Source organism: Sphaerodactylus townsendi, linkage group LG17 (assembly GCF_021028975.2).
Source record: "Sphaerodactylus townsendi isolate TG3544 linkage group LG17, MPM_Stown_v2.3, whole genome shotgun sequence".
Lineage (NCBI taxonomy): Eukaryota > Metazoa > Chordata > Lepidosauria > Squamata > Sphaerodactylidae > Sphaerodactylus > Sphaerodactylus townsendi.
The window spans coordinates 17,543,161-17,565,480 of NC_059441.1; the positions used below are offsets into that span (position 1 = coordinate 17,543,161).

A 22,320-nucleotide genomic window follows, 5' to 3' on the forward strand; every position below is an offset into this window, starting at 1 on the left:
GGGGGGGGTGGGGGGGGGGGGGGGTGGGGGGGGGGGGGGGTGGGGGGGGGGGGGGGTGGGGGGGGGGGGGGGTGGGGGGGGGGGGGGGTGGGGGGGGGGGGGGGTGGGGGGGGGGGGGGGTGGGGGGGGGGGGGGGTGGGGGGGGGGGGGGGTGGGGGGGGGGGGGGGTGGGGGGGGGGGGGGGTGGGGGGGGGGGGGGGTGGGGGGGGGGGGGGGTGGGGGGGGGGGGGGGTGGGGGGGGGGGGGGGTGGGGGGGGGGGGGGGTGGGGGGGGGGGGGGGTGGGGGGGGGGGGGGGTGGGGGGGGGGGGGGGTGGGGGGGGGGGGGGGTGGGGGGGGGGGGGGGTGGGGGGGGGGGGGGGTGGGGGGGGGGGGGGGTGGGGGGGGGGGGGGGTGGGGGGGGGGGGGGGTGGGGGGGGGGGGGGGTGGGGGGGGGGGGGGGTGGGGGGGGGGGGGGGTGGGGGGGGGGGGGGGTGGGGGGGGGGGGGGGTGGGGGGGGGGGGGGGTGGGGGGGGGGGGGGGTGGGGGGGGGGGGGGGTGGGGGGGGGGGGGGGTGGGGGGGGGGGGGGGTGGGGGGGGGGGGGGGTGGGGGGGGGGGGGGGTGGGGGGGGGGGGGGGTGGGGGGGGGGGGGGGTGGGGGGGGGGGGGGGTGGGGGGGGGGGGGGGTGGGGGGGGGGGGGGGTGGGGGGGGGGGGGGGTGGGGGGGGGGGGGGGTGGGGGGGGGGGGGGGTGGGGGGGGGGGGGGGTGGGGGGGGGGGGGGGTGGGGGGGGGGGGGGGTGGGGGGGGGGGGGGGTGGGGGGGGGGGGGGGTGGGGGGGGGGGGGGGTGGGGGGGGGGGGGGGTGGGGGGGGGGGGGGGTGGGGGGGGGGGGGGGTGGGGGGGGGGGGGGGTGGGGGGGGGGGGGGGTGGGGGGGGGGGGGGGTGGGGGGGGGGGGGGGTGGGGGGGGGGGGGGGTGGGGGGGGGGGGGGGTGGGGGGGGGGGGGGGTGGGGGGGGGGGGGGGTGGGGGGGGGGGGGGGTGGGGGGGGGGGGGGGTGGGGGGGGGGGGGGGTGGGGGGGGGGGGGGGTGGGGGGGGGGGGGGGTGGGGGGGGGGGCGGGCTAGTCACAGCTTCTCGGAGCTCTCTCAGCCCCACCTACCTCACAGGGTGTTTGTTGTGAGGGGGGAAGGGCAAGGAGATTGTCAGCCCCTTTGAGTCTCCTGCAGGAGAGGAAAGGGGGGATATAAATCCAAACTCTTCTTCTTCTTCTACCCCTTGCCTGCACCTGGTCCTATCCATCGGGAAAGAAGGGAAGTCAGACAGTACTCCTTTAAACCAGAATGGGGTCCTACCATGATCGAGGAGAGTCCTGAAACGCCCAGAAGGCAAGCCATGCCTGTGGTGTAGCTTGAGTCCAGCATGAAAGGGATCATCCCACCAATCGAGGCAGCCAGCAGCCCACCGTTCAAATAGTGGCGTCCAGGCAGCAGGAGGGGAGCCGAGTTTAATAAACCTGGAACAAAATACCAGGGTCCCGATAGCTGTTGCATTCATACCTGTCCAGGGATAGGGCTGCCTCCCAGCACCTGGCCGGCTATTCCAACCCCATCCTTGTTACAAATGCCCACCCAGGGACCTTGGACAGGGGCGTACCTAGGCAACTTGAGCCCTGGGCAAAACCTGAGTTTGATGCCCCCCCCCCACGGGTGGCCCCCACCATGACCAAACAGTGATTTTTTCCACCAGGTTGTTTCAAAGTCACCATCACATTATAGAACATCCCCCAACTCACAAATCTGAACATAGCAATGGGCCATGCCACACAGCCGAAATAATATTTGGAAAACATTTTCAAAATGCTATCAAAATGTTTTATTACTGCTATGAAAACATTTTATGGTGTTGTATCCTAGTCCCCCCAATCGTGGGAAACAGTATCACTTTCAATGTTATTTAAACTGGGGGGGGGGGGCAGCCTCTCCCTTTGCGTGGATTTAAAAGGAGAATCTAGGCTCCCCTGGTTTAAACAAGTGATGTTGGAATCCACCCTTCAAACAGCACTTCTATTTTAAATATGGTGTTTAAACCAGGGACCTCTATTCTCCCTTGAAATCCACGCTGAAGGGGGTAGATTTAACAACAACAACAACAACAACAACAACAACAACAACAACAACCTTTATTATTAGGTAATTGAGAGAATAAAAAAGAAAGAAAGAAAAACAAGCATTGGTGGGAAGGGAGCGGATTTAAAAAAGAGAATCTGGGGAAATTTAAAGCTGCCTGTTGTCAGGGGTGCAATTATTAAGATAGCAGCAACAACAGCCTGAGTGTCTTCATTCTACTGATTTTACCACTCCAGATTTGGTGCCAGTTTGGTTCAGGGGGTCCCAAGCAGGGACCCTCAAAGGCCCTCCCATCTCCTGGCTAGCTCCCATTGGCCAAGCCATCAGGGATGTAGGTACCTCCCTTTCAGAGTCCATAACTTTGGACTCCCTAAACCAAACCTCACCAAACCTGGGTGACATCATCAGGAGAGTCTCCCAAAAAATCCCTGAAATTTTGGTGCTGCTAGCCTAAAATCTGCGCCCCCTGCAGGCCAAAAACGGAAAAACACTGAAAATACAAAATCCCTCACAAACCTGCAATTTTGTCGCCCACCACAAGGTGGCGCCCAGGGCAGCTGCCCACTTTGCCCAATGGGAGGTACGCCTCTGACCTTGGAGCATCCCACAACTGACAGCCCTGCCCCTTGACTGACCACAAGGAGCAGGGAAGTCCAGGAAGCCAGAAGCAAGAAGGAACAGCAGAGAAGCAGGCCTGGCTTCATTGTGTCTTAAGCTTTCCTCAGCAGGCCCAAAATTACAAGAAGGCCATCATAGTGTACATTTATTGAATCTTTTATGGCTGCAGGAGCTGCATGGCATAGTGGTTAAGTGCTTGCACTGCTACTCACACGGTCGGGAGTTCGAGCCCCCTGTGGGTCAGATATCCTGGCAACTGGCTCATGGTCAACTCAGCCATCCATCCATTTCTTGGTCGGAAAATGAGTACCTAGCTTGTAGCTAAGGGGTAAAGACTAGCTAGGGCTCCGTAGAGCAATGATGTTGGCCCGTTGCAATGCCCTTCCATCAGCCATATCAACAAGGAGATTCACTAAAACCCCTTACCGCCAAAGGCTATGCACATGCAACGGGAATTGTGTTGACTCTATAGATCATATTTTACTTTATTGTCCACTTTACACAGTACGCAGAGTCAAACACTTGTCACCCCTGCTACTCAAAAAAGAGTATGCATCTGACTTGCAAAAGATTACCTTTCTGTTGGACAGCCCCAGTAGTGATGCAAACGATGCAGTCACCAAATTTTTGGATGTGTATATAAAACAGCGCTTTAGGAGCAAATCCTGAACATCAGCCTTCTCTACCTGTACATTTATTTTAGTTTCCCTCTACTTGGTTAAGTGGATCTGTGTATATAATGTTGTTATGCCAATAAAGGTTCTTTGTTGTTGTTGAAAACAGCTGTTCAGACTAGCCAGGGAAAGCAATGGCAAACTACCCCACAAAAGCGGCTTGCCTATAAAATCACTGCTCACAGCGGTACCGCAGGGTCGGATATGACTGAAGGGGAAACTTTACATGGCTGCAATCTCCCAAATCTAGTCATTTTTCACAGTGGGGATCCTGCAGCTGTAGAACACTCTACTTTTGCCGTGATTGTTCCCTTTCTGGAAAGGAAACTACCCACGTCCTTATCACATAAGCAGGATTTCCATGTCAGTAACATTCTTAACATATTATCCGGTCGCTGATCCCATGCTCCGATATGTGTTCTGACCCTCATAAAAATTCCCCCAGGTAGGTCAAGCTGAGAAATGGCGACTGGCTCAAGATCTCACAGGTTGCATCCGCACGTGACTGGGTTATTGAGATGTCGCAATAATCTGTCACTAGATTGCCACGATCACGCAAAACAACCTGGAGCTGCTAATTATTGCTAAAGCGCAAGATCCGACCAGCAGTGGGTGTAGCTTCAGTGAGCTTTATGGCCAAACAAGAATTGGAGCTGAAGTCTCCCCAATCCACTACATTACACTGCCTTTTATACGCCCCAAATAAAGACATTTGTACTATCGTGACATTCCACTGGCTCTGTATTTAATTTGCTCCAAAGTTATTTACTAGTTCGACAAGTCTTGGGATCGAGCCATGAGATTTTCAAAGGTTTGTTGCTTTTTAATTTTTTTAAAGGCTGGCACCAGTTCTTCTGGAAATTCAGTGTGAACACAGTTTCTAACCCTTTGGCAATCTTAACAGTATGCCGTACCCTGTATCTTTTTGTGTCTAAACCGCAGAGAAACATACCTTGCAGTTTTCCATACGCTACCAAAGAACCACTGAAAGTTACTCCCCCAATATAGGTGCCCAAGTAAGCCACGGTTTTGAGAACATTGGCAGAAGGGTGAACATCAAGGTGTGGATATTCGATCATGTACTCCGCGACGCACGTCAGAACGGCTGCCAAGCCAACCAGACTGTGAAATGCAGCAACAAGCTGTGGAAGGTCAGAGATTTCAATCCGTTTCGCAATGGTGAGACCTGCAGGGGGAAAAAAATGAATTGATTTAGATCCAAGAGTAAAGATGTTATATTATATTTCATACTCTCTCCAAAAGTATAAACAGCCAGTTAAATAACAAAGGGCTGTTTACTTTCTTAGGTTATTTTCCTTTTTTGTGCAGAGGCAGAAGAATTTACGAACAGCTCTGTTGGATCAGAACAAAACCTCTTCTAGCCCAGCATCCTGTTTCCCACAGTGACTAGCCAGATACTTCCGGAAGGCCCAAAAGCAGAGTATGGAGGCAGCATTCATCTAGGTCAGGGGTCTGCAACCTGCGGCTCTCCAAATATTCATGGACTACAATTCCTATCAGCCCCTGTCGCAGGTCCATGAACATCCGGAGAGCTACAGGTTGCAGACCCCCGACTAGGTAGTGGGCTCTGGTTTCATTTGCAAAGTGAACATGCATTGGATGTTTCTTACAAACAGATGTGTGAACACGCATGTAGGATGTCAGTGTGTTCATTGTAACATAGGAAAAAGCGAGTATCGTAGAATTTTCAGCTGTGGGTGAAAGAGAGATTTCTAACCGACCTCTGAAGGTGCACAATGTATACTGATAGGAAAGCTGAACTTGATTTCCTGCTGGCAATTTTTTACATATCGGTGCCAACGGAGGACTAAACACAGAAAAAAGGAAAACAATTCCTCTGTATGCTTGGAAGGATTCGCGTTTTTGTGGGTATAATAGAAACGTCCTTTATTTCCTCTCGTATTTATATTTACTGAGGTATGCGATGATTCCCCCCCCCCATCCCCCCCAGTTAAAAACTCAGTATGGATGTCTTTGTGTTATTGTTGGTTTGTGAGAAGTAAAAGGATATCCAAGAAAATTACTTGCTCGGGTTTTTAGCAGCCAGCGGACAAACACAGTTCCTGATTAAAAAGTCTTCCTGCGTACTCCTGCGTTTAAAATATCTACTTCACTACTTGAAAGATCTACTTCACTGTTTGAAAGACATCTACTATCTACTTCACTATTTTGTGACTCCTCTTAAATTGAGGGTCATTTTTTCACATTCTACATCCCAAATGATGGTTGAGGACTCAGTAACGCTGTGCTCTTCAGCAGAGGCATAGCAAGGGGGGAAAGAGACCTATGCACCGGTGCGTCCTCCAGCCCCATCCTGCCCTGGAACACCCCCACCCACGCCCCAGAATGCCCCCAGAATGCCCTCGCCACACCCGCACAGGGGCGTGCACAACCCGCCCCCTTGGAGCTACGCCTCTTCTCTTCAGTCCTTGGGTTGGGACCAGTGGTGGGATCCAAACATTTTAGTAACAGGTTCCCATGGTGGTGGGATTCAAATTGTGGCATAGCACCAGTGAGGCTGGGTGGGGGCACAATGGGGGCATGGCCGGGCATTCCAGGGGCGGGGCTGTGGCAAGGACGCAGCTGCTGCGCCAGTCCTTGGGCGGGAAATGAATGCACGCAGGCGCAGGCTGCCACGCACGCTGGTCCACCACCTGCTAGAATGCTTCAAGTTCTGTGCCCTACTGCTGAGAGGAGGGGCATAACTAAGGCAAAAATCACGTGGCAAAATCACCAATTAGTAACCCCCTCTCAGCACACACAAATAATTAGTAACCTACTCTCAGGAACCTGTGAGAACCTCCCAAATCTTGTAGCCCAACCTGCTGGGTCACGCCCCGCTAGGAACAACCAGTTTTTTAGCTGGCTTCTGGAAGGACCTGATGCTACTGCACGTACACATTGGCTGTCCTTGCAATCTGCAGTTTTAGACCACTGTCATCAAATGCCAGGTTGTCCCAACCAGCCATTACATTTTGCAGGAAATGGATCTGAACAGAATTAAGACATGAACTGGTTCTTCACTATAAGAACATTGCAGTGATTTTGAAGCTTTCCAGGGTGGCTCTTGGCACTATTCTGAGCAAAGGAAGTTTTCTTTCAAAATCACAGTTTTTCTGAGGAATTCAGATTAGCCTGTACACTCCCACACATGCCAGCTGGGTGACCTTGCGCTAGTCACAGCTTTTCGGAGCTCTCTCAGCCCCACACAGGGTGTTTGTTGTGAGGGGGAAGGGCAAGGAGATTGTAAGCCCCTTTGAGTCTCCTCAGTATAAATCCAAACTCTTCTTCACTCTTCTTCTTCTATTGGAGGAAGAGCCATTTAAAGCTAGAAAAAAGTAGGAAGAACTTTGCTCAGTGGGGTGATAGGATCCATCCCTCTGTCTTTACAGGATACTTTACCTATGAACTGCTGAGTAGGATTACGAGGGCGCACTGTAGGATGCGCCCTCGGGAAAAAACCCTATGTGGCATGTATTTTACGAGTCAACTCCAGGTTTACCACTTTAATCAGAGTCTTGCATCAGCTCCAAGGATGCCACTTTGACAGTCTGAGAACCTAACATTACCAGAGGTGGGATCCAGCAGGTTCTCACCAGTTCCCGGGAGTGGGTTACTAATTATTTGTTTGTGCCGAGAGGGGGTTACTAATTGGGTCTGCTTTTCCATCTCCACGCCCTCACCTCCCCGAAAGGCATACTGCCTTTGAACGTGAAGGTTCCATATAGCAATTGCGATTAATAATGTAACTCCCTGAACTGGGTTAATCCCTTTCAGGTACAGCAATTCATTGATTCTCAGCCTTTTGTACCTTTTATCTCACCAGTCTCTATCAAAGAACCTGTGTGTTTCACCATTGCTGTGTTCAAATTTGTGAGTTGGGGCATTTTCTATAATGTGATGATGATTTAGAAATGACCTGGTGCAAAAAAATTTTGGGGGGTCGTGGTGGGGTAGCTGCCCATGGGGGGGCATCCAACTCAGGTTTTGCTAGGGCTCAGGTTTGCCCAGGTACGCCTCTGCCCCCTTTGCTGAGGAGGGGCTGGCGAGGGAACCTGTTACTAAAAATTTTGGATCCCACCACTGGACATTACCCATCAATTGTTACCACATCAACTGGTGGAATGCTCTGCCAAAGGAGATCTTATGCGGGATCTTATGCAATTCCACAGGTCCTACAAGGGTCCCTGTTCTTCTCTTTCTCTTTCCCTTTCCTTCCTTTTCCCCTATTCCCCGCCCTTTCCCCCTTTTTGGCCTTCCATTTTGTCTTCCATTCTTCTGTATCTTGTGGTGACACGCCCCTACAGGATTCTTACTACTCCTTGAACCAAACTGATTAGATGGTTGGAATGTTTTGAATTTGAAAATGCTTATTGTTTATCTGTATTTTATATACAATTTATTAACCTGATGGTAGCCACCCCAAGCCTAGTAGGGCGAGGTGGCCAATTAAGTCCAATAAGTTGAATTGAATCGAATCAAGTGACACACACACACACCCTCCCTACAAGCTCTTGGGTTGGCATTAATAAGACCACATTTATAATTAAATGACAGCACTCTTTAGAACACTGTTGAAACAACCCAGTATTTGAACATAGGAGTGGCCTGCCATTGCTAACATGTTTACTAAGAAGCTTCTGGAAGGTTCCCAAAGGACGCTACTGAGAACAGGCAAGGAAACCACTGACCTATTATGACGCTCTGGACTTACCCATAGTGCCCCCCATCGCCATGGCTGTGGACATTTGGGCCAGGACTTCTGGTGATGGTTTCAAAGCACCCAATGTAGCCGCTATGCCACCGGCAACCCCAATCATCCCTTGTATGCTGCTAAGCTCCAGATGTGACCTGGCTACATCAGTCCTGCAAGTGCTCCAACGCAGCAAAGACCGGAGCCCAGATATATCATCTGAAGTGGGGGGACAAAGCAAAGGGTGTATAGGTACAAAAGTGAAGGCAACGTTTCAAACTGAGAATAAGCTAAAAGGGCCAGTAAGATGACTGTGTCACTGAGCCAAGGGAATATCGCCAAGGGGGACATATGGGGTCAAATGTCCCCAGGATGCAGCCTTTTAGTCACGTGGGGGGTGGAAAATTGCCCACCCACCCCCCCCAGCCCTCCTCCTTTCCCCCAGGTCCATACACTGACTTCAAGACCTGGTGCAAAAAAACATTGTTTGGTCGTGGTGGGGGAGGGCAGCTATCGGTGGTTTTTTTTGTTTTTTGTTTTAGAAAACTCAGATTTTGCACCGGGCTACATTTTCCCTAGATATGCCTCTGCACTGAGCTGAAACTTAAAATGTGTATAGCAACAGATGCTTAAGGAGGAGTTCCTTTAGGCATTTTTGAGGAGCCATACCTCATAAGAACGTAAGAACATAAGGACAAGCCAGCTGGATCAGACCAGAGTCCATCTAGTCCAGCACTCTGCTACTACTTTGTAATGGCCGACTGTAGCCTTAGGGAGTTCACATACACAAGAAGGATGTGTGCTGTATGGCCTTCATGCAGCTGCTTTTTTTGCTCCCGAGCACCTGGTCTGTTAATGCATTTGCAATCTCAGATCAAAGAGGATCAAGATTGGTAGCCATAAATCGACTTCTCCTCCATAAATCTGTCCTTTTAAAGCTATCCAGGTTAGTGGCCATCACCACCTCCTGTGGCAGCATATTCCAAACACGAATCACACATTGCGTGAAGAAACGTTTCCTTTTATTAGTCCTAATTCTTCCCCCCAGCATTTTCAATGAATGCCCCCTGGTTCTAGTATTGTGAGAAAGAGAAAAATTTCTCTCTGTCAACATTTTCTACCCCATGCATAATTGTATAGACTTCAATCATATCCCCCCTCAGATGTCTCCTCTCCAAACTAAAGAGTCCCAAACGCTGCAGTCTCTCCTCATAAGGAAGATGCTCCAATCCCTCAATCATCCTCGTTGCCCTTCTCTGCACTTTTTCTATCTCTTCAATATCCTTTTTGAGATGTGGCGACCAGAACTGAACACAGTACTCCAAGTGTGGTCGCACCACTGCTTTATGGAACCCACCTGGTCCCAAGGAGCTTTGGAGCATCAGGAAGAGAGCCATGCTAGAGAAGGCAGCTGAAACATACAATGTGATCGTGGGAATCAAGAAGTAGATTGAGGCCAGAAAGGATTATGCTGGGCTGGATTGACCTCAAGGGCTACCACTAGCTTATAGCCCAGGGGTCCCCAAACTTTTTAAACAGGGGGCCAGTTCACTGTCCCTCAGACTGTTGGAGGGCCGGACTAAAAAAAAACTATGAACAAATTCCTATGCACAAATGATTGTAAAATGTTTGATTTCACCTTTCAGCCTTTCTGTCATGGTCTATTTTTAGAACAGTGACCAAAGTATGTCAAGTACAGGGTGGGCTCCAAATATTGCTGGGGAGGCTGTGGAATACCTTCCCCTGTAAAAAAAAAAAGCAGAACTTGCCCAATGAAACATTCCATCTAACCCAGGATCAGGTATCTTCCTGGGTTCTTTCCTCCCTAGCAGCCAGTGATTCGCCAGCCTGGCTGATGCCAATGGGAGTGAGGCGGAACTGGTGCCCGAGAGCAACACACACATGGGAGTAGCTGAGAGGGATAAGCAGAGCATGCGTTGCCACATGTATTTTTCCAACTCTGGGTCAGAAAATTCATGGAGATTTGGGGGTGCCATCATGTAACTGCAATCAACAGCCGTTGGGGCCGGTTCCTCCTCTCCCTCGAGCCCCCACTGCACATGAATGGAGCCATCACCGCCATGCCTGGCGGGCCGGATAAATGCCTTCAGGGGGCCACATTTGGCCCCCGGGCCGTAGTTTGGGGACCCCTGTTATAGCCACTCTAAGATGTTTAGAATTCCTGTTCAAGCAGGTGATAAAGGGACATTCATTCTTCACTTAGGCAAAAGCAACTTGAAACTATCCGAATTGTCTCCTGATGCTCAGTGACTTCATTATGACTCTTCACACTCCCTGGTCAGAGTAAATACGACTAAAGCCTCTGAGTTCTGCATATATTTTGAAATAACTTTGTTGCTATTCTGAGTCATCGTTCCACAATTTTCTTCTCTAAGCTTCTAGCTGTCTCTCATTTCCAGTCTTCAAACAGATATATGCAAGGACGGATGTGTTCATGAATAACTGGGAAAAGGCTTTTTTCTCTTCCCTCGGAGGAAAGGGACAAATGAAGAACTGATTAGCTCAAGATTAAAGTGACTCTGTAGAACTGTGCCTGATAGATTTATTACTTTCTCTTCTACTCTGGATGTAATTTTAATGGAGTTTTAACCAGCCTCCTTATGTGTGGAAGAACGGCGTTTTCCTTTTCCAAGCTACTAGTTCAAACACATTTTAAAAATGCCCTCATCGTGAGATCATTCCATCGGATTTTTCTATTACTTTGATTCTTCAGTGTTTTGATATACCAAGCTTTGAAATCCCTGCATGACAATGCATTTATATACAACATGTGGTCTTCTCCCTCCATTCCAAAAAGCATATGCTATTTTATTTCTAAACACAAAGGTCCAACATTACCTTCGGGGGTGGGGGTTGCCTTATGAAATTTGTAACAGTTGATAAGCAGGAATACTCCGAGAATATTTTAATAAAAGTCACACTGCCCACCTGAATAATTTAAATAAGTGAAGTGATTTCACTCCCTTTTAACAAATCCTGTCCCTCAAATCTTTTATTCTGTGGCTGGACAAATATTCAAGATATGTGTTAAACATGTAACCAAAAATATGTTCCTGATGAAGAGAGTATTTCTATGATGCCCCTTTTGTTTCCTAGAAGGTGAAGCTAAAATAAATAATTTTAAAACTGGATTGTATCCATAAATAATGATGAAAGCGTTGCTTATTCTCAAGAGACGGCAATTGCGTTGATTTTATTGACCCAGTGATTCTCTTTTTCTGGGCTTTTTAAAGTTATTGCATTTTGCTTATTTCTATTTGTCTGTGACGATAAAGGCAGGATTGCATAAACAAATGGCAAAAGAAATGAATTATTTAAAGTTGCTGCAATCATTACCTTGAGATTATTGGAGGAATAACAGGATACAAATGCAATAAAATTAGTAATATACACATGAGCTTCACTGGCAGAATATCTTTAAAACATTTGAACAGGGTGTTATAAAATAATTGGGGTGGGGGGAGGATTTGGTATTTATTCCAAAGTCCAACGCACCCTTCCCTTACTCAGTATTTTGGGTTTAGTTCTGCTAAGTGTTGCGAGGCGAATATTGTACTGTTCTGAACCTTGACAACAATTTGTCAACATCTGCTCTAAGTTTACCATTCAACCTCGGCTCAAAGATTATCTGGATATTTAGCACAAGAACAGACTTTTTTACTGAGCAGTTTTTTGTCTGTTATTTGACAGAGAATACTGCATGGTTCTGCCTACATAAGCCAAGTATCAGGTATCTAAGTATGTTCGGTTTACATAATATCAAAGGAGACTCCATTGGGGAAATTACCTTCTAAACAACTGTTTACTAAACATCTCAGGAGTTTATATCTATTCACTGCCTAATGATCTAAAGTTTAAGTCTCAGATTTCCTTTCAGAGATTATTTAGTTTACCAACTTCATTTTTGAACTTTAACTAGACCAATATAATAAACTGTTCCTTTTTGCCGAGGACCTTGTTTAAAGTATTTTAAAGGGCAGGCTGAAAAGCAACACCTGATATTTTTTCCTGTCCTCGTTTATCTGGGAAACGGTAAGGGTTTGAAAGGCTAAATTTTAAGAAGGGATTCCTGATATTAGATCATTACTTTTACCCATCACATGGACCCAATCCTCTGTCAAAGTGGTGAAAACAGTTCAGATGTAATAGGGGAGAAGGGAAGTAATGTAGCTGCAAGACCAGGAACAGGCTAATAAAACAATACTCCAGAGGCTCCTTAAAGATTTATTCCAGTATGAGCTTCCATGAGTCGGAGTTATCTTCCTCAAATGAAATGCAGAGAAAATCGTTTTCCTCATATTTATCAGGAAGTTGCAGAAAGGAAAAGGGGGAATGGAATTGGGGGCAGATTGGGGTGGGAAGGGGGCAGGCAAGACTTTTATCCTGGGAAATACCTATTTATTTTTTAATCATCAGGAAAGATGTTAAGGTCCAAACAAGGTCCAAAAGAACAACATGATTTTAAGTGATGCAAAAGCTGAAACGGCAAGCCATGGTGGTAGCAACGAGGAAGACAGCCACAATATTTCCAACAGAGGGCAAAAAGACAGAATATGCTGCCCTTTTGTTTCCTAGAAGGTGAAGCTAAAAAGCTTTCAGTAGTACTCCTACAGTAAGAATTGTTTCAGCCGTGACATCGGGATTTGTCACCAATCACCTTTGCCTGCTTAGAATACCTGTGCAATCTTAGGTGTGGGGTTGTGGCTCAGTGGCAGAACATCTGCATGGCATGCAGACGGTCCCGGGCTCAAACCCTGAAGCCTCCTGTTAAAAAAATCAGGTTCTAAGTGATGCGACACACCTCAGCCAGGGGTCCTAGAGAGCTACTGCCAGCCAGAGCAGGCAATATTGACCTGGGTTGGCAAATAGCCTGACTCAGGATATGATAAGGGCATGCATACATGTGCTTCCAAACAAGTAACTTTCACATTTCATGTGCAGTCACATTCACACATTCCATGTGTAGTCAACACACACAGTGAGATCACACTTGAAGGTGTGTAGTTTGTGAAATCGCTCTTCATAGAAGGCTTCCGGCATAACCACAAACACACCGCTGACGGCCAGAGCTTCTATCTGCAGCTTCTTTTTTGCATATGAGAAGACAAGAATTTTGAAGCCGTTGGTCATTACCTCCATTTGGAGCTGACTTACAAAAGGGATGCCATAACAATAAATAGTTACTCCATTGTTTACATGGTGAAGGAGGAGGAGGAGGAGGAGGAGGAGGGGGAGTTTGGATTTATATCCCCCCTTTCTCTCCTGTAGGAGACTCAAAGGGGCTTACAATCTCCTTTCCCTTCCCCCCTCACAACAATACAGGGGCTGTGAACAAAGCTACTAATGGGGTGCTGTGTGGTTTCCGGGCTGTATGGCCTTGTTCTAGCGCAGGGGTAGGGAACCTGCGGCTCTCCAGATGTTCAGGAACTACAATTCCCATCAGCCCCTACCAGCATGGCCAATTGGCCATGCTGACAGAGGCTGATGGGAATTGTAACCTGAACATCTGGAGAGTCAGCAGGTCACTCCCCGTTCTAGAAAGCATCTCCCTCCTGACATTTCTGCATCTTGCTATATCTTCAGAGGATCTGATAGCTACTAATTTGAACTACCCACCACAGGGTTTATTTATTACTCTTCCCAAATATCAATGACTCCAGCGACGTTTTAGCTAAACAGAACCAACCCCTTATAGTGATCTGGCTTGCCTGCTCATCTTGGTTACTGACAGTCTGTTCACTTATTAACACTAAGCTGGACCATCGATGGGCAGAAGAACTGGTTTCTGACCTGCTCGATGCCGTATCCGCTGGCAAGAGATGCCCCATATCCTCCAACAAACACTGCTCCGGGGAGGAGGTAAAGATAATTATATTCAGGTGGATCTGTTGGCCGCTTAAACATGTCCAGCATTCTCTGGGTAATTAAGAAACCACCTGTTGGAAAACAGAACCATAAACTGTTAGAAATGAACAGAAAAACAAACTATATTAATAGCAGGGTGCAGCTCCACCACCCGCTTTCAATGCCAAGGCTCAAATCTAAAGTATATTAAATAAAGTGGAGGTGGAAGTGTTCCTGAGCATCTGCAGAGCGCATTTCCATCACCACTGAGTCCACACGAGTCAGTGATTTGGCAGAGGTTACAGACGTATTTTCCAACATTGTTTTAATCTCTTTGTCCTCTCTTTTGTTTCAAATTCTGCTCCGTGGTTCAGCTTCATTTCACAACATTTTGGGCCGTGAGGAAGTTTGGAACCAATGTCTAACAACTAAGTTTTTCATCAGTGAATTTGTACCTGCGATATTTACAGATGAAACAAATGCAGCCAGTAAAGCTAATGTCTGCGGTACGCTTGAAGGAAGGTAAGATCCGCCCATCAGCACCAAACCCCCAACAGCAGTAAGGCCTAAAGGAAAGACCAAACAGATTAGCGCTTCATAACATTAACAAAGCAAGCTATCCCTCCAATGTCTGGATTACAACAGATATTCCTTGTGGTGGTCTAATATGGTTGACTGCTCAAATTATCAGTCTTTCTTGGTTTATCTTCTGAGTAAGGTGATTTGAAAAGTATGTCAGGGAAAGAAAATTTAGCGGAAGGAACGACATATGCCCACATAGCCTATTTATTAAACATAGTTACTAAATGGCGTAGTGGTTAAGAGCAGGTGCATTCTAATCTGGAGGAGCTGGCTCATTTGATGTTTGAGCTAGTTGGAGGTTTATTCAGAACTAGCTTAGCCTGTGCACCACACACGCCAGCTAACGGCGTGACCTTGCCAGTCACAGCTTTTTGGAGCCTCCTCTCAGCCCCACCCACCTCACAGGATGTTTGTTATGAGGGAGAAGGGAAAGGAGTTTGTAAGCCCCTTTGAGTCTCCTACAGGAGAGAAAGGGGGCTATAAATCCAAACATCATCATCATCATCATCATCACCATCATTATTATTATTCGGTGCTAGTTTTGTTCAGAGAAATAAGATCTTAGAGACTGCGGTGTTGCTACTACATAGTAGTAAAATATTCATCCATTCATATGGTAATTGCACTGGCTACTTGTTCTCTTCTACATTTAGATCAAGGTACGTAGCTGTGTAGACTAGCTTTATCCCTGGCTTAGAAGTTAAATGTCTGGGCTTATGTGCGTACGGACAAATTTTTATGGATTCAAAGGATGTTTATGGATCAAACAAACATGATGTGACCCTTTCCAACTTACCAGAAATGGCATTTGTGACAGACATCAGCTGCAAGAGCCGGGTGACACCCAAACAAGTAATGAGATAAATCCCAGCAAGGCCAAAGGTTCCCAGGCATCAACAGGAATGACACACCAGCAAACTTTGGCAGGTAGACATGAAAATGCCAACAAATGAAATGTAAAGTATTTCAGCTTAGCAAATCGTGGAAAGACAGGGAACTGAAAAAAGCCAAATGAAAAATGGCACTAATTCCTCGTTGACTTGCTTAGTGGAAAGAGACTGTGTATGTGGCATCTGAAAACTGTTGAAACAGACAGACCACACAGGCACTTCAAAAAACAAATACTTGACTGGAGAAACGGCAATGGCCTTCTTCAACTTGCTACTCTGTCAGCCTCCTGGGGTCCCCTATTCTGATTTTAGATAAGGGACCTGATTAACCTGTACTCTGCATATTGATCCTAGGTGAGGGTCCAATAAGGCACAATTCTGGTTCAACAGGTAATACCTGGTGTGATCAGTCTTCAACCACACATTTAAATATTTGTTATATGCAGAGGTGTAGCAAGGGAGAAAATTATGCACTTGTGCGCCCTTCTGCCCCGCCTGAATGCCCCGCCCCACTACTCTCTCACCGCTAATTAATTAATTACAGGGGCGCCGTTTGGGCCCCCGCCCTTGAGCTACTTCTGCTTATATGTAAGGATAACAAGAAACCCACCGCTGAATTGAATGAATTTCTGAGTGCAATGCGTAAGAACGAGGAAAATGGGACGTCATTGTCCATCCACATGGGTTGGCTGTAATCCTCTTTTCCCACTATATGTAGTCTCTGTATTCATGCCGCTTGGTCTAAATCAGTCCAAAGTCAACTGCGAAGAACAAAGTGATGCAGAAATTCACCAATTTCTACAGCGACCATTTCTCTTTTTTTGACAATTAAACGCCTCTTACATTTTGTTTATAATGAGGCCTGTTTTCCAAAGTTTGGCATCTCTGTTGCAACATTTTTGTGCTCGAGTTTCTACGAATCTGACTAAGATCAAAGTTTCAGCTCAGCCATTTCAAGTTGCTTGGTTGGATATCCTTACCCTTTTATAAATACCAATCAAATAACAGTTTCTTTGCCGCCCGGTCCCTGGAACTTCCTCACATTCCAAGCCCATGAGCACTAGATAATTCAGAAACTGGATTTTCTAACCATTCCCAGAAAAGAATGTACCAGAGCCGTGATCAAATATGTGGTTGGAATAATACCTTTTTACCCCTCTTGCTAAAGGTCCCTCAATATTTTGCAACCCACACCTTTACTCAGGGTCGGTATTTCTGAAATCAGGAAAACGTGCTTCGTAGAAAGAGAATTAGTGAACATGTGTGTATTAAAACCTGGCTTTTATGACCACGTCTTCATTTTCCTTGGAAAGCATATGGAGGCAACACAGGGCAAAGTGAAACAGATTGGTTCAGTGAGATATAAATCCTCATTTTTTACTAGCAGCCAGCCAATTGCCCCGGTGAAGTTTGCTAAGGTAATACTGCACATGCAGGAAGATAGCACCAGATGTTTGTTCACAGAATTCAAGCAGGTATTCTCCTCCATGGGAGGTTCCGACAACTACACACAGCAATTAATATACTTTATCCTCTGCTTGTGCCTAGTCCTTGAAAGACATCTACTTTATTGATCTCGATGGGTCAAAACAGCATGCGTGAAATAGTAAAAATGGTGTAAAAGGGTTTAAAACTGTGTAAAAAGGTTTATACTGTTTTCACACCATTTTCACACCACTGTTTTGGGCCCGTGCGGAATCAGCCTTACACATTTTATGGCAGTTATTCCTATTAAGTACAGTGGAACCTCGGTTTTCATTGCCTTCGGTTTTCATCGGTTTCGGTTTTCATCCATCTTTTCAGTGAAAAATTTGTCTCGGTTTTCATTGAGGGGTTTGCGGAGAACAATCACCTGGACAAAGCTGTTGCAGGCCGTGTCTGCAACCTGTTTAATGACAATGTCTTGCCCCATTTCAGACCAATAATCTAAAGAGGCCCTTGGACAGCTGGTTTATTACTATCCACTGGCTCCGGAAGGCTGGTCCTAGTGTTATTGTTTGTTACTGTTTTCAGCATTACGCACTATGTTTATTCACCAAAATGTGTTTTTGGTATGTTTTTTTGGAGTGCCTAGAACGGATTAATTGGATTTACATTGATTCCTATGGAGTGCTTGCTTCGGCTTTTCATTGGATTCTTTCTCGACAGATTACCAACGAAAACCGAGGTTCCACTGTATGTAGGAAGAGATACTTCCTTTTATTCGCCCTGTACTCATTTCTCAATCTTTTTTATGTTACCCCCCCCCCCCCCAAGCTGGGGCTTTGAGAAGGAAGATATAACATTTATTATTAGCTAATTATTTGCAGTCAAGAGCTATTATCACCACCCAGCAATAAATGAGTACCAAATTTGTAACTTGCACTTTGCCTACGTACACATTTGCTCAGCCCTAACCAAGGAACTAACGCTGGCTGTTCAAAGCCAAGACTAGCAATGTAAGCTATCCCAACTAGAATACAACACCTTTTCATGTCAGGGTTAGCAACTAGAGGAACTGAAACTCAACTAGTGGCATAGCTAGCGGGCGTGGAGGGGCTGGAGCCCTGGATACCACTTTCCCCATGGGGTGGATTGCAGGAATGCCTACGTAACTGGGCGCACGGGTCTTGAGCTTGGGGGATCCCAGGGCAGGGGCACAGTTGAGTGCTGGCGAGAGGGGTCCACCCATATGGAGATTGGGATTGGGGCCACCAAAGCACCCACTCTTTCAATTGCCAGCCCAAATGGCTAAAGGGTTTGCTGTCCACAGCAAGGCAAAGGAACTTGGATCAAGGATTACTTCGAGGTGATGCAGGCTACTTATTTACCTTAGGAGCGGCAGTGGCGTAGGAGGTTAAGAGCTCGTGTATCTAATCTGGAGGAACCGGGTTTGGATTCCCAGCTCTGCCGCCTGAGCTGTGGGAGGCTTATCTGGGGAATTCAGGATATTTGCTGCACTCCCCACACACGCCTGCACACAGGTGACCTTGGCTCACACACATAGCTTCGAGTTCTTCTCAGCCCCACCCCTCTCACAGGGTGTTTGTTGTGAGGGGGGAAGGGCAAGGAGATTGTCAGCCCCTTTGAGTCTCCTGCAGGAGAGAAAGGGGGATATAAATCCAAACTCTTTCTTTCTTATTGAACAGCTTTCATTTCCTCAAATCGACATACAGTGTAGGGTTGTGCGGATGGAGCTGAAAGAGTTGTCAAGTCACATTCGACTCGTGGGCAACTCCAGGAAGGGGCTTTCAAGGCAAGTGAAAACACAGGTGGTTTAAGTCAGCTTTCGCTGCCTTCCTCCGCAGAGCTCTTCTGGAGGTCTCCCTTCCAATATTGACCCTGCTGAGCTTTGAGCCCAGGGCTATAACAGATGAGCGCCTTCCCTTCACACACAATGTGTATTTACCAATGGGGCCATGAAAACCGGTATTATCTTGTTACCAACGGCATCAAAGGAAAGCAAATTAGTGACTAGAGCTTTGAGGCATAAAAGAGAAAAAGCGGCACACTCCGTGGCAATCATGCTGCGAGGGGCACAGTTTTATCTCTTGCCAGTCCCGGGTTTCAATAGCTATTACAGCAATAGCTATAAAAGCAAGAAGCTTTTATTCTGAGTGTGTAACCCCCATGCCCAGAATGGGTTGGCCCAGAATGGGTTGACCCAGTAAGGGGGTGGAGAGTCAGAGCAGCAGAAAGGCTGCAAGAGCTCTTTGCAGAAGACATCGCCAACAGACTCGACCTTGGATTTTCTATAAGCCCTGAACACCTTGTTAAAGATTCTTTGTGGTTGTACTGCGAGAGTTCTCCTGGAGACCTTCTTCATGTTGCGTGTAAACCTGTTCATCAAGCCCTTGAGCTTCAGGACAGTTTTCAACTCTGCAAAGAAGATTTGACTGGACAACATCAGGTGTGCAGACTGGTAAATAGAAGGACTCTGAAATGCAACCTGAAATCATAGGACCTTGGAATTGTAAACGCTAAATGTTGATGTTTTAAAAGTGTTAATTGTAAAGAAAAAGTAAACCATTTTGTTGTTTAAAAATTGTTGTTGCAACTCATTCCAAGTACTGCCCCACAGAACCCACAAGCTGAGGTTACAAGTGCAGTGGGTGAGAACAGGTGCTGTGCTTCTGACTGAGTTCCTTGAGTTGCTTGAGTTGAGAGCCAGCGTGGTGTAGTGGTTAAGAGCAGGTGCACTCTAATCTGGAGAACCGGGTTTGATTCCCTGCTTTGCACACTCTGAGCCTGGAGACCTATCTGGTGAACTAGATTAGCTTGTGCCAACACATTACGCCAGCTAAGGGCACCTTGGGCTATCATGCCTTCTTGATTTCTCTGTTAACCTAAACCCCATCTCACAGAGTAATGGGAAGGGAAAGGAGATTGTGTTCTGTGAGTCTCCATTACAGGAGAGAAACGGGGGGATACAAATCCAAACTCTTCTTTCTTCTTAATGTTTCACACCATCGCAACTCACTTTTATTCAATAATGATTTTAAGTGTACATACTCGCTCTGCTTTGTTGTGGTTCTTGATCAGCTATCCTTTTGGTTTTTTTAAAAAATGAACTTTGCTTTGAGGTTTGGAAAGTAGTTAATACACATTAGGAGCTGTGTGGCATAGTGGTTAAGTGCTTGCACTGCCATTCACAAGGTCAGGAGTTTGACCCCCCGGGGGTTAAATATCCTGGCAGCTGGCTCATGGTCAACTCAGCCATCCATCCATTCTTGGTCGGTAAATTGCCACCTAGATCATAGCTAGGGTAAAGAATGGGGAGAAAGCAATGGCTTAAATGTCTACTCCCACACAAAAGAGGCTTGCCTATAAAATCACTGCTCGCAGTGGTACCGCAGATACGACTGAAGGATACAACTGAAGGGGAAACTTTACCTTTTTAAATAAACATTAAAAAACAGAGGGGGGAAACACCATTTTAAAAATACCTGTAGTATAAACACCAGCTGAAGTCATTGTCTTTTTGAATGGTGAGATGGAAGCCGTTTTCTCAGCTTCCAACTCTTGGACAGTTTTTTGTTTAGCTTGAGGTGGGGGTGGCAAGGATTTAGGCAAAGGTGCTGGAAACAAATTCTTCCCGTCCTGTTGCAGAGAAAAAAAATCCCGTTAGGATGGATCCTGAAGGAATCTTGCAGAAACATCCGCTGATTCTTTGCACTGATAATCTGACTGAAATAATTCATGTAAACAAAAATGCATGTAAAAGAAACGTTTTTGTATGTAATGTTTTAACTTTTGAGGTTTGGAAAGTAGTGATATTGAATGTATTTTACTCATTTACTAATACTGCATGTCTTTTACTCATTTCAATAAATGTTTGTTTCTGGATGAATCAGTGATGCTCTTATGGCAGCTTCCATCCCCATGATCCATCCAAAAATGCATATTACTGGTTGTTATTTTAAAAAAACCCTTTCGCAAACCAATTAACAGGCAACCAAATAAATAGCAGCAGCTTAGTTAGATTGCAACAGATTTATGTCTTTGTCATGATAGCTGCAGCATTTAAAGTCAAATACAAATACAAATACAAAACCTTTAATGGCATATAAAGAGTGGTAAAATACAGATTATGTTAAAACCAATTGACTAAAATTTACACAAAGGTTTCACTCTGATCCAAGTGCCTTTGTTAAAAAAAAAAACCTGGCAACTGATTCACAGTAGTGTGGGGATGATGGTCACTAAGCAGGTGTGAAACCATATTTCCTTGTCTGATCCTCACTGAAAAATGTCTTCAAGATGGCCTCGGCGAAAAAAAGCAACCGACAGACTGCCAAATCTTTGCAAATGAAGGAGCACGCAGTTCAGTTGGCTGGTAGGTCCGCCGCACAGGAACAAAGTCCTGTTCTGTGTGGATGCCATGATATCTGCCTTCTTGTTTGAGCAGTCATAACACATTTAGCCGAAAGCAAGCATAAAAAAAAATATCTGGCTAGATGTGGATTGATTAAATTACTCATATTTACTTAGCCATAAAACCCGTTGCAATGGTGGCAGAAATGCCATCCAAAATGCGGGGAGAGAAATTCTGCAGGCTCCAGCTGTGCAGAAGCTGCCCTTCAACGCCAAGAGCACGCTGTTCAACCTCCGAAAGCCCGTCTTTCGTCTACATCAGTAGTGGAGTTAATCAAAAGATACACCTATGTTAAGTTTATTTGTTTGATAATTTTGGTGTGCCAGGTGGAGTGGAAGTGGTCGCTTAACAGAAAATATATGTGAGACTGTCCGGGAGGGCTCTATAATGAAGGCTTAAGCCAGTATTTAAACAAAGAGAGCCAAAACCCGGGAAAATTGTCTTGGTCTGCGTCTCTAAACAAAAGAACTTGATACGTGACTGAGTTTGGAAGACCCAATAAACGACACTCAACTCTCAAAAATCGAAGGTTGTAGTGTTTTCAAAATCCTGGAAGCCATCTCGCTAAGCAGGAATGATAATGTTTAATTGGAACAGGTCAAATGTTTTAAATATTTAGGAGTGCACCTCCATTATAGAGGGGGTTGGGCAAATACAGAGACCATGCTGTTACAAACTCCATATCAGCGTATCAGCAATCCTACGCCTACATAACAAGGGCCATCAATTTGTGCCTGCAGCAGCAATAACAGTCTTTAACACCACAAGGTGGCTCCAGCAACTATTATATATATGGAGTCCCACCTCTTTGATAGGCTCCTGGTCCACCACAGCCGAGCTTGCAGTACGCTTTCTCTTCTATTTAAACTTCTTTGGCATGCCTCACCATGCCTTACGCTTCACCCCTGCAGCTCAAACCGGCAAATATCTTCTTAGAGACAAGAGCATGGCTTGCCACGCCAAATATTGGCTGGGCGATTCGTTTCAACCGCTATGCAGCCTCCTTTGTCATATAAAAGTC

At 46.7% G+C, this 22,320-nt stretch overlaps 1 protein-coding gene across 1 annotated transcript in view; it reads right to left on the reverse strand.

Moving 5' to 3' along the window:
- Positions 1-1,244: 1,244 nt before the first annotated feature.
- Positions 1,245-22,320, reverse strand: part of LOC125446196 (NAD(P) transhydrogenase, mitochondrial-like) — a 42,184-nt gene continuing 21,108 nt past the window's right edge. Inside the window, 9 exon segments of the mRNA XM_048519751.1 lie at positions 1,245-1,489; positions 4,347-4,580; positions 8,130-8,271; positions 8,274-8,327; positions 13,920-14,065; positions 14,429-14,539; positions 15,352-15,473; positions 18,766-18,774; positions 20,355-20,524. Of these exon segments, the coding sequence (XP_048375708.1) occupies positions 1,245-1,489; positions 4,347-4,580; positions 8,130-8,271; positions 8,274-8,327; positions 13,920-14,065; positions 14,429-14,539; positions 15,352-15,473; positions 18,766-18,774; positions 20,355-20,524 (1,233 nt within the window).